Genomic DNA, 12623 nt, shown 5'->3' on the forward strand with positions numbered 1-12623 from the left:
CAGCACCAGGTCCTAATGCCTGCCTTTCTGTCTCTAACCCAAGCGGGGTCCCACCGCTGAACTAAGGTCTTAAGAGCCAGGTCTTGGTCAAGGAACAGAAACTGTAACAGTGAAACGTCTTTGATAGATGTACTATTTGAAGTGCTTCAAAGGGTAAGGTACTCATCCCTTGAAGAGCTCCAAGATGGCTAAAGTATTCCCTGTTATGTTTGTCTGCTCTGCAGAATGTCTCTATCCTCTGGCATCCTACAGCCCTCCACTCTCCCCCTCCCTCAGTGAAGGAAGAGAGATGGGGCTAGCAGGGCAGAAAGTCAATGAGCACTCTCCTGTGCACTCAGCTGTCATCGTCATCAGGGCTAGAAAGAAAGAATCCTTGAATGCCTTTCAATATCTGGTCTCCTAGTTCAAGTGTGTGTGTTTGAGGGGGGTGCTTTAGGAGATGGGTCATTGACAGTCTGGGTGGAGGGGAGGAGATGGAGACAGGGACAAGGGGGACACAGGGGGAAGCTACAGGACTGGATAATCCCTGAGAGATCAGAGGCTGGAAAGCACTAGCTGACAGCATGCCTTACTCACCCCCACCTCCTCCTGGAAGGATAGGTGGGAAAGTACAGATGCAGGACAGAACAACCCTGTGCCAGGTCCCTTGGCTACAAACAATCTGCTGCATGCAGCTGTTGTAATTTTGAAATGCTACAGCTAGTGGGCATGGGATGGGCCTGTGGCTGAAGCGCTCTATTTTTTAAACAACTCAAGGTACAGCTGCGTTCAAAGTACTTCAAATAGAATGTCAGTCCAGGGCCAACCTGAAAACATTAAGGCAGCACTTTATGTCGTGTTACAGATGACTGGCAAATTTGCGACAAAGATGGAAGGAAAAAAAAATGACTATGGTCAAGAATCAAAATGTTGTATTTTCTTGCATAAACTACACCTTCAAATAAGATATGCACCTTGTTTTTGAAAAGCAGAATAAAGAAAAAAAGATATTTCATTGCTTCTACAGGAGGAGCCCCAGGGCAGGGGATGTCCACAGCCAGCAGCCAGGGAGTCCCAAGAGCAGCACTGCAGTATTACTTTCACTCTCATCTCCCCCCAGCAGACAAAAACTGCTATTATCATACCTTCTTGCTTATAAGGCACTGAATTTTGGTGGGAAAAGGGTATGTTTCTTATGTGAGAAAATACAGTAATAAACCAAATGGAAAAGAAACAAAGAATATGGGATTATGCTTAGGGAAATTCCTCTTGACCAAAGGAAATCTGTGTGTGCCTGATATTTTGCTGAAAGAAAATTAAACAGCTTTTAAGTCTCCTTGATCAGGCAAACAAAACATGGAAAGGGTGAGGGCACAAGAGATGTCATGCACAGTATAGTATCACTGCAAAACAAGTATCTAAGATAATGATAGAGAACATAAGTGGAAAATATGAGTACAGAGGGGGTTGCTCGCACAAAGGAAAAACCACTAGAACTCCATAAAGAATATTTTGGTCAACAGGAATATAATCAGGAAAAAAGTTAAAGTAGTCTATATCATTTTGTCTTCAGGACTGTCTAAGCTTGGAGTGGAGTAAGAAGAATACAGAAGTAGATCTGTACGAAAAAAGGAGGTCATCGCTTACTATAAGGATGAAGTAGCTGTCAATCTGGTAGTCAGAGCAAAACCCAGACTCAAAAAAACTCAAGGATATTGTAGAAGAAACAACTGCAAGAATGACAGGAGGCTACTTTTTCACGCACGTTACTGAGAGAGTGAAGAAGAGCACAGAACAGTAGTTTGAGTCAGGACCTAGAGTGTTTTTATTTGTTTTTCATTCAAAGAAAAAATTGTCAATACCAGATTTTAGAGAGCTAAGAAAGATACAGAAACAAAGGAACTCTGGACAAGGAGTATTAAAAGGAACTACAGGAGAAAGACAAAAAAAAGACAATGAAGGAGAATCAACAGAATGAAAAGAAGAAAGTTGGCTGGCAAAAGACTGAGAAGCTGATGAAGTACAGGGGGAGAAATAGATTATTAGCAGGTTAGAAAATGAAAAATGAGAAGTGCTGAAATGTGACAAAGTAGGATCTCTTGAAGTGAGTCCCAGTATTCCCATAGGTGAGGTCATGTCCCCAAATACTTCTTAAGTCTCCCTCTAGTTTGACAGCAACACAAGACTATTAAAAATTATGAGCAAGTTTGTTTAAAGAAAACTGCTTGCTTTGAGTATAACAACTCATTCCAAAACTCATGGAATAAATGCTTTAAGTATGAACTTGAGCTCTCTTCAGTCTTTTGATCCATTATGAATGGCGTGTTAGTGTGAAAGCAAAACACTTGTAGCAGGATAAGTCCAGATAAGACTGACGTTATGCTCAGAGGAAGAAAAAGGGCATTTTGGAGCTTTCTGGTAATTTACAAGCATCTATTATTCAAGAAGTGCAGCTACCACTGAAGACAGTCACAGAACTTTTCACCTGGAGGCCCGTATTGCAAAGGTGGTAAGTATGGTTATTGTCAATTCCTTCTTATCAATATATTACACCCAATTTTCTCAAGATGATTATCCATATTGCAACTAATGCAGCTTCGTCAAACTGGCCTTCCCTCTAACTCGATCCAGATTTCTGCTCTAGTGTAGAAGGCAACTATATTTCCTCTGCAAGGTGAAAGGAAACTGGTTACGGCTGTTTTCTCCGACTACTAGATAACAGTGCCAAAAGATTCAGTAATACATAAAACCCTTTATTACCTACATCAGTGGGGCCGATTCATGGTTTATTGGTTGCCACAAGTTAGCCACATGTCCTCCTCTAGTGCCACTCTGATCCCCTTCCCCAGCCTGATTTATTGTTCTGCCTTCTGCTCCCTGCTCTATGCTACCTGCCACATCTGCTGCTCTAGTTTCTGCTCTCTGCCCCGTCTGCTACTGCTTTCTGCTCCCTGCTGTCTGCCTTCTCCCCAATCTGCCATGTGCCACAAACAGAGACCATCCATGCCACTTGTAACACTGCAAGCTGACCTCCCACAATCCTAGACAGTAAGTGCTAAGTCACTCATCCCTTACCCAAAGCTCTTTACCCAAAAGGGAGTGACCTACAGTGAGTCCTTACATTTCTTCAGGACTGACCAATACAAAGTGGGTTTTTCCCATCATGATTCCTTCATTGTAGATGTCCCATCCCATAGAAAATTTCCGAAGCTCCACAATTAGAGTCTGTGCACTAATCATTCCAGGTAATGATTATTTTATCACAACTCCCTTGTTTTTACGTGTTCTTGACTATATACTATTTTTTGACTGATCAACTTTTTTAAAGAAATTTGCAGTTATGGATTACGCTTCCATTGCAAATATTTCACAGTAGGTACCCTCTGAATACATGAAACAAACACATGTATACAAAATAAAGTAACTAACTGAAAGCACGCATGTCAATGAATACAAAAGGTCTGAATTTAGGAACCTAACACTTGCAGACAAAAAATGGTCACATTTCAAATTGTACAATTAATATGATAATTCTACTCCTCTTTTTCTAAGGCATAGGAAGAGCTGTTAAACTCAGGGCACAATCCTCAAGTTAGAGATCTATCTTTGTTTATCTTTATCTTCTCAAAGACAATCTTAGATAGATTACAAAAGGGAAAAAGCAGACTTAAAAGAAAGTTGGAGGTGATAAATTAAAAAATGTGTTTAAAGTCTCCACTGGGAGACTACCCAAACAAAACTATATACTTTTCATATATTTTTTATAAGCCCTCTTTTATAATTTTATGCAATTTGCAAAAGATACATTTTAAATAGTGATTTTTCTCCTCTTAATGTAGTGAAGTCATGATGCTGAAATTGTGATTTTGCAGTCAATTTTCTTTGAAAGTGATGATCGTCATAAACTAGAGGCTTGGGGACTGAACTGTGAAAGATGATGGTATTCCCTGTTGCCATGTCTACACAGTAAACTTACCATGCCTGGCTAATGTGTTCCCACACTGCATTGCTCCATGAGGTTTGCCTCCTAAGCCACAAGTAGTGTAGTACATCCACAATGCATTGAGGGCAGGGTAATAATTAGCATTGCAGTGGGCTAAAGAGCCTATCTACTGTGCTATATGGACACAGCTATACTGTTTGTGGTTTTGGAGACAGCTCAGGGGAAGCAGCACAGCATGAGGGTATTGCTGTCTAGAATAGTAAGTTTACTGCATAAGAGTACTGCAGAGAGACCCTGGGAAAGACAGGATATTCTCCATCCAAAATACCTCTGCTCCACCCTGGGGAGCAACAGGATCTCCACTGCCAAATTCAAACTGTGTAGAAGTAGAAGATGTAACTAGCTTGTGCTCCAGCTCTCTAGGGGCTGGCCAGATAGCTGGTCACAAAGTTGATGGTGTCCTCATCAGATCAATCAAACTGTATTTTAGCTAAAAGTAAGGCCTTGAGAAACTATTATGTTTTTACCCTTGTGTTTCAAATTCTGTGTGGTTATTTACTGCATTTGCTCTCAGCAGAGTTTGCCCATGTACTTATTTGAGAAGGGCGAGGAATCCTTTGATGACAATGTCCTTTCCCTGGAAGAATCACTACCTCAAAAAAGCCTTGGTCTGAAGAGTACTCTTGTCTCCACTGGGGGAGAAGGCTTGAACTAAGGGAATGTAATTTTAAGTTGACAACTAAATTATGGGAAGCAGGTACTAGGACTTTATGAAAGGAAATTCTGGGAAACAATATCCCTATAAAGAGGCAAGCTTTTCCAGGCTCCCTCGTTCTGACTGACTGCTGAAGGGAGCAGTTATCTCTGTTGTCAGGACCGTGCAGTGTGAAATTTTATCATCTTATGTCATTGCTTTTTCTACTTCCCCAGCACTGACTTTTTATGCCAGCTTGTTTTGTAATAAAAAACTGACTTAAATTTATACCTGAAACAATGATCTTAAGGCAGTTTCTTCACAAATCTCTTAACATACAATATTTTCCAAGATAAAGAATATAGAAAATTAGTGGAAATTTGATTATATTCTGTATAAAAGCGTTCAGATTTTTAAAGCTTACCCAAGCTTGAAACACCTTGTTTAAGATATAACCATTTTATTCCTATATCATTATTTAGCTATGATGATTTTAGATTGTCTCTTTATGGAAGGATTTGTATTCATTCAGCCACAGGCCAGTACCTTTCCCCAATAAGCTTTCTAAAGCCAGCTGTACTGCATGGTTTCAAACAGACTAAATTTAGCCAGTTCTGTTCATCAGAAGAATGCTGTGTGTCAGCTACATCAAAGCCCAAGGGCAGCCTGATAAACACTGAATACAGGTCACGTAGCTCTGTAGCTAACAAACTCTAAGAGAGCTTGTACTCGGGGGCATTCAAAGCAGTTTTGTCATCAACAATCTAGTATCCCTTGAGCCCCCATGTCGTTTCTGTTGCTAAGCAACGCTGGTGTTAATGTCTTAGAGGAGAAAAACTTACCAGGCATCTGGCCGTTCATCTGGTTCTGCATGTGTGGTGCAGGAGGGCCCCCACCTACCATACCATCTGAAGACATGTTGTGAGAACGTGGAGGTGGGGGAGGGCCACTCTGACTCATTCCTCCAGGACCCATAGGCATATTCTGTGTGGGTGGCTGAAAGGAGACAGTTTAGTCAAACAAGAGAAGCAGTTAGTCTGACAAATATATTTATGTACATATGGTACAGCAGTTGCCTATATTGTTAAGTGGGGTATGAAGGAAAGCACTGAAAAGCATTGTGTTTCTTTTGATATGTTTAGCTCCCCTTAGTAGTAATTTTAGGAAAACTTTTTCTCCTTTGATTTTACACAATGCATTACACGCACACAGCACTGCAGCATCTTCCAGCATGGTTTTTAAATACCACACCACAAATCAATGCCTCATTAAAAATTATATTAGAAGTTTTCAGATTGGTAAAGAAGTTACCCTTTCTGCATAAGCTTTTTAAGGTACAACCCCTTCATAGGAATTTAAGGCACTAGTCTTTTACAGCTGTGTTTTCAAAGCAGTATTTTTTATATCAAATGCAATACTTTTATAATCTTTTCTATCTATCTGGTACACTCAAAGTTTGCAGCAGGAAAAAAAACAGTTATCAAAAAGTGAAAGTCTCCAAATGCTTGTGCATCGCAAAATAACTGCACCTAGATATGGTGAAAGGTTTGAGATCTCTCCCTCTGAAGCACAGACGGCCTCGTTCATAATTTTGTGCCAAACACCCCCTACAGACTAGAAGCACATTAGGGCTGGCCTCCAAAGGTCCAGAGACAGCTGCCTAGAACGGATGTTTTTGGCAAATATCCTAATGAAACTGTGAGGAAAATAACTAAATAACCTTGAGAGTTCAAATAGGGAGAGCAAGAAAACAATGTACACAAAAGGGAATTTACCACCAGGTACTACTAAGAGGGACATATGGGAGTACAGAAACTGATGGTAGTTAGTTTCATTCTCCCATTCAGCTCTCAAAAGACCATATCCTTCCCCCAACCCTGACGCCTCAGTCAAATTTTCTGAGATAAAATTGTTCTCATTTTTCAGAAGAGAATACAACACAGTTGCAGCCAGGGGGTTAACCCAGATGGACTGGGGTAGGCAGACAGGTATGTGCATATATCTGCAGGGAAAAATGCACATATGATGGAATTACCCAGTAAGCTCTTTCAACATTATATTATGGCAGAGGCCACCTCCTCAAGCAGATCTTTTCTTTCCTTCCTATCTATATGGGCTCTCAGCAACAGTTCAGTTTCTTCAAAATTTCACTGGAAAATGTGTGAAGGTCCTTCTTTCTAGACAGCAGTTTCTTACAAATCACCAATGTACCCCCAGCAGGAAAAAAAAAGCAAAAGGGAGAGAGCATCCATTATGAATGCCATTCTCTATCCCCCAGAAAGATACAGAGAAGGGGATAACCTTCCATAATGGCATTACCCCACTTTCTGCAACAAAAATAGCAAGACATGGAGGGAGTAAGAAAGCAACTACCGTTTTACTTGATCTGCTACTTTTATTAAAGGGAGTGGAGGGAAGGGAGGAGAAAAAAAGGCCTCTCTGGGAAGATCTTGTTTCCCTTCACTCCAACAGGGAGCTCTGTTGACACTAAAGTTGAACAAAAGTTACCTAAAAAAATATCAAGTATGCATCAAGACAAGAGAGTCATTGACATCATTTCCCATTTTATTTTCAGTAAACTAGTTTTGGAATAAGTGACTAGGGACCACTGGAATTTGCACTGGCAGCGCACTGCATAGTGGCTCCTTTAATCTTATGGTTTCTGCTGTACACCTCCTTGCCACTGATTGGTAGAGAGGCCTGGCCAATCGCCCCTGATTAGCAGGGAGGCGAAAATGCAGTTTTAAATACGCCATGGTTTTTGCTTCCCACTGCTAATTGGCTGAGGGACCCTGGTGGCCCTGCTACGTGCTGCTGACCATATGGGAGGCAAAAGCAACAGTGTGTTTAAAGCTGCGGTGCTCACCTCCTAGCCATCAAAAGCAAGTGGCAAGAGGTGGGGCCAATGGGGCCCCTCCGCTAATCAGCAGCAGGGGGGTCCACGGTGAAAACTGCAAGATTAATGAAGCCACCGCAAAGCACACTTCTGGCACGAATTCCAGTCGTCCCTATACATGACACATGAGGATAGAGTGCTCAATACCTACGTATAAAAAGTCAAAGCATGGAGCACGACAAGAGCTTAGCCTCTGCAATCTCAGAGTAGACCCAGAACACTATACTAACTGGAATGAAATAAACTACATAAACATTTTCTTCCCAAACTTAATTTCAAACGTAAATCATTAGCAAACAGTGTTTAGAATGAACTATGAATGAAAAATACTAACAAGTGCTACAAGTCATAAGGCTGTGTTTAAACATGTTTAAAGGTTTTCTAAAATTCTTGGGAAAGTATCTGTAATACAGCTAAAATATAATAACCATAGAAGTTAACATACCTCTAAGAAAGAAGAAAACAGACAGGATGTCCAGAGGAAAAGTTCGGCTAAATCACAAGATTCTTAAGATGATTTGTTCTGAACAGGTAGGGAAAATGGAAACTCAAACCAAGTTAACTAGTAGAAAAGGTCATAAACAATGAGAGAGAGAAATAAGGGAAAACAGAAGGTCTAAGAGAAATTCTGCAGAGAAATATTCAAAGACAATAAAAATACACTGAAAGAATTTTGTATTATATCAGTAAAGGAAACCCTGCAAGAGACTTTGTGAATCGACTAAGGATAACCAGGGAGGTAAGGGAACAGACAGGGAGAACAAGGATATAGCTTCTCTGCAAACTGATTTAGAAGTTTTCATCATAAGATTCTAGCAAAATATGCATCTTGAGAAAAAGGAAAGACTCCTGGAGCATGACTTACAAGACTAGCTAAATGAAGACTAGGAAAATAAGTGATATTTAAGAACAATACTGGGTTTAGAAGAATTTGTCCAAGAGTTCTGAAGGAATGTGACAATGAAGTGTCAAAGCTACTAACACATTCAAGCTCTGATTAAAATAAACTATTCTACCAGAAGATTGGAAGGCATCAAATATTTTTAAAAGTGAGACATGAGGGCTAATACTAGGAATTGCAAAGCTGAGAGTCTTACACTTCAATACGGGGTACACTGATTGAAATAATTAAAAACAGAATTATCCCGTATCTGGTTTGGTATATTATAAAGACAAATTAGCAAACCTTCTGTAAAAGGAAATCATCTCTCTCTAATCTATAAGAATTCTTTGAGTGTGTCAACAAAACAGCAGATAAAAGAGGACTAGATGTTTTCATTTATTTAAAACTGTCAAAGGGCCTTTGACAAAATACCTCCGCTGAGAAAACTAAACAGTCCTAAGGTCCATACGGTCATAGATTAGAAATTGTTTATGGGTCTTGGCAGACATTAATTTAATCATGACTAGGTTCTGATTAATATTATCCCATGATGTTGCAGAATTTCTGTCAGGTCCTACTTATGCAAATTCTGGTGCATGGGGACCTTGAGATCAAGCACTTGGTCATGTACCCAGACTTTCAAGGGGTGCTGTGGGAAAGAAAATTTGGGACCAGTCCAGAATGCTACATCCCATGGTATTCTTGCAACTTGCTGGAACAGGAAGATCCCACTCCCCAAGATCAAGAACCCACTCCCCAATACGAAGCTGCTTGCAAGCCTGAACCTTTAAAGGGATGATGGACACACATGATCAGGGAACCATGCAAACATGCTGGCCTGCAGGAGCCCAGCATCAGGGAATTGTTCCTCAATGTCAAGGAGTGACATTCAATTAAACTGAAGGAAAACATGAATACAAACTACAGCCAATAAGGAGAAATTCCTCCTAGTGACATAATTATACGCTATTGGGTTTCTAACACTTTTTTCTGGCTTCTTTCTATAAAACATGGTAAAAGAAAAATCACTGGGTTAATCTGGCAATATCTTTTCTACAAATAGCAGTAACAGCAGAACCTTATTAGAAGCTGGTCAACTGCTTTCCAGCCTATTTTAATAATGATCTAACCAGCCAACAAATCAATGTTAATTTTAATATTAAATCTTTTCTTAATATTAAGATGTTTGTTTTGTAAAGGATGATGAAAACTAAGTCAAAGTTTTAAAGCTTGTTTTACAAATTAGGCTCATTCGTAGCAATGCCTGGCTACAGGTACTAAAATACCAAACAGGAAAAACTTATTTCAAATACACATTGATGATATATTGTTAAAACACTTGATTTAAAAAACAAAAAACAAAACATCAATCACCACCCCACTCAAAACAAAACCTTCTATCTTAGCAAGTAGATTGACACAACCTGAAGTCCAATGATTGACCCAGCCAAACTAAACAGATAGGATGAGAAGAAATTCATGTTAATAAAAGGTTTAGACTTGAAGAGAATAAATGTAAAGGCTCCTTGGACAGGAAGTTTTATTTCAGGATTAAGTGCAGAAGAAAAAGGAAAACCTTTGCTATTTCACAATTTGAAAACTGGAATCAAATTCACTGTTTTAGGGAAAATGGATCTTACAATAAATCAGGTAAGTCAAAAGGCATCCTGAACTGTGCGGTCAAACCAACCAGTTAATTTTCCGATTTCTTTCCTTCCTCCAATTTTCTTTCATTCCTTGGAGATCTCAGAACAACAGCAGAGACTACCTATGCCTGAAGAAGGGAGTTTGTGCCTGAAAGCTTGCAAAGAACATTTTTCTAACTACTCCTGAGACAGAAAAATACAGCCCATGGGCCACATACAGCCTGCCAAGCCATTCTAACCGACCCGCGGGGTACCTACGAAGTCTAGAAAATTAATATTTATCTGCTTTGGGCAACCTGTCAAAGATGACAGCAGACAGGGGCAGTAGGACCCAGGGGAAGCTGGCAAGAATCAGGAGAAACACCAGGCCCACCCGGCCTCACCCCCAACTCCTCCCGCCCACAAGTGTCTGCGTGCTGCAGCTTTCCCTGCATGTGGCTGCATCCGTGGATCACAGAAGCAAGGGAGCACTGGTACCCTGGGGCCAGGAATGGTGTGTACACGTGCGCGCATGCACACACACACCCACACGGAAGAGGGAGAGATGGAAGTGAGGCACGTACATAGTGCGCACGTGATCATAGGACAAGTCTCATAACTATCCCCTACCATACACATACAACCACGCGCCCCCTTGCACTGCCATACACAGACCCTACACCCACACCCCTGCCACTTCTACATACATCCCCCCACAAACCCAAACCCACCCATACCCCACATATCCACACACTCACATGCTCCCTCACCCCATATCCACCCCCCACATATCCACAGCCCCCCCCCAAAACCTATACCGACACCCCCCCACAGTTTACAAGAGTAAGACTTCATTTTAAGCTATTGTGCGATCACCTCTGTGTACACTACAGAAACACAGGTAAATCAGGACAAACTTTTTTTTTTTTTTTTTAATCAAATGAACCAATGTTTGAGTTGTTTGATTTTTAGAATGTAATTTGGTATTTTTTTGGTTCCGAGACAGCAAAACCCTTTGCTGAAAGGAGTACTTCCGGGGGCAAGGGGAGGGACTTCTGGTGGCAAAGGTTGGGGGCTAGAGGATAGGACTTCCGGTCCCAAGATGACAATCAGGGGGCAGGGCACCTGTCAAGGGGCAGGGCTACCCATGTGGCCCTTGACAGCTTGCCAAAACTCCGTAAGTGGCCCTCCGCCAAAATAATTTCCCGCCCCTGAACTACTCAGTTGGTCTAATAAAAGATACCAAAGAACCTTGCCTACCAATTTTCCAAACCACATTTGAGGTGTTTCTTTAAGACACAAGCCAGATTCTGATACAGATAAGAAGGAAAACTACAAAAGAGCAGAATTCCACTATAAGAAACCATCAGCCTACAAGTGTTCTTTTACCACCTCTGCTACGACTCATTTAATTTAAAACTACTATAGGGTACTTCATGAAACTGGGGCAGGCAATTATTTCAGCAGAAAGGACACTTAATGAGTTTTGGTAAGCTGTTGAGAACTGCAACAGCCCTGCCCCTTGACAGGTGCCCCACCCCCGGTCGCCATCTTGGAACTGGAAATCCTGCCCCCAACACCATGCACAGCCCCAACTGGGCCCATCCAGCACCTGGTCTGCACTGCCACCCCTTGGACATGCAGCAGGGCTGGGGCAACCGCACAGCTGGACTTCCTTTCTAGGCAGCCCAGGTGGCCCCTTCTGGCTGCTGCTGCCACTGGCCCCAGCCCCATGGTACCAGCAGGGACCAATGCACACAGCCCTGACCCCACATGCTCCGCACCTGCTCCAAGCTTGCCTGCCCAGGCTCAGCAGTGGCAGCACAGGAAAAGAGCTGCTGCTTAGTACACGGGGAAAGCACTCCCTCTCCCTCCCAGTGCCAGCAGTTCCCTGCTGCAGCTGTACAGAGCCCATGTGGGGCTGCCCTGCATCTGCTCTGGGTAGCCTGGAGGCAGTGCTGACAGCAGTGGAAATGCAGGGCAGCCCAGTGCAGGCTCTAGGTGGCTGCAGCAGGGAACTGCCAGCAGTGGAAGGGGGAAGGGCAGCTTTCCCCCCAGGCACTGAGCAACAGCTTTTGTTCCCTACCACTGCTGCTGAGACTGGGCAAGTGAGTCCGGAGCAGGCGCGGAGCGGGCAGGGTACAGGCTGTGAGCATGGGTCCCCACCAGTGGGCTGGGGCCAGTGGCGGCTGCAGTTAGAAGGAGCCACCTGCCCACCAGGGCTGCCTAGAAAGGCAGACCAGCTACAGAGCCACTCCAGCCTTGCTGCATGCCCAGGGGGTGGCACGGTTTGCCATGGCTGGACTGTGCCTGGGCCAGGGGACCCGCCATGGGCCGGACAAAGACCCGCCGCCAGCCAAATCCAGCCCATGGGCCATATTTTGTCTACCCATGCCATAACAGTGTACCTTCTGTTGATAGGCAAGGCCACCTGCCTGGCACTTGCTATGACTGTGGATCTAAACCAAGGTGCCGCATATTGTACGGTGCCATGATTTCACCCTAGAGTCCTAAAGGAACTGGCTGGGGTCATTGCAAATCCCCTGGCATGGCTTTATGAACACTCGTGGTGCTCTGGAGAGGTGCCGGAGGATTGGAAGAGG

The 12623-nt window shown here is 42.7% G+C and overlaps 1 protein-coding gene across 5 annotated transcripts in view; it reads right to left on the bottom strand.

Annotated features, from left to right (window-relative positions):
- Positions 1 to 12623, bottom strand: part of SS18 (SS18, nBAF chromatin remodeling complex subunit) — an 87064-nt gene that overhangs the window by 34891 nt on the left and 39550 nt on the right. For all 5 annotated transcript variants that reach the window (XM_019526474.1, XM_019526455.1, XM_019526464.1 and 2 more), the window contains exon 4: positions 5459 to 5612. In XM_019526474.1, coding sequence (XP_019382019.1) covers positions 5459 to 5612 — 154 coding nt within the window. The remainder of the gene's footprint in view (positions 1 to 5458; positions 5613 to 12623) is intronic.

Source organism: Gavialis gangeticus, unplaced genomic scaffold, assembly GCF_001723915.1.
Source record: "Gavialis gangeticus isolate Ggan-Ray unplaced genomic scaffold, GavGan_comp1, whole genome shotgun sequence".
In the NCBI taxonomy this organism is placed as follows: Eukaryota; Metazoa; Chordata; order Crocodylia; family Gavialidae; genus Gavialis; species Gavialis gangeticus.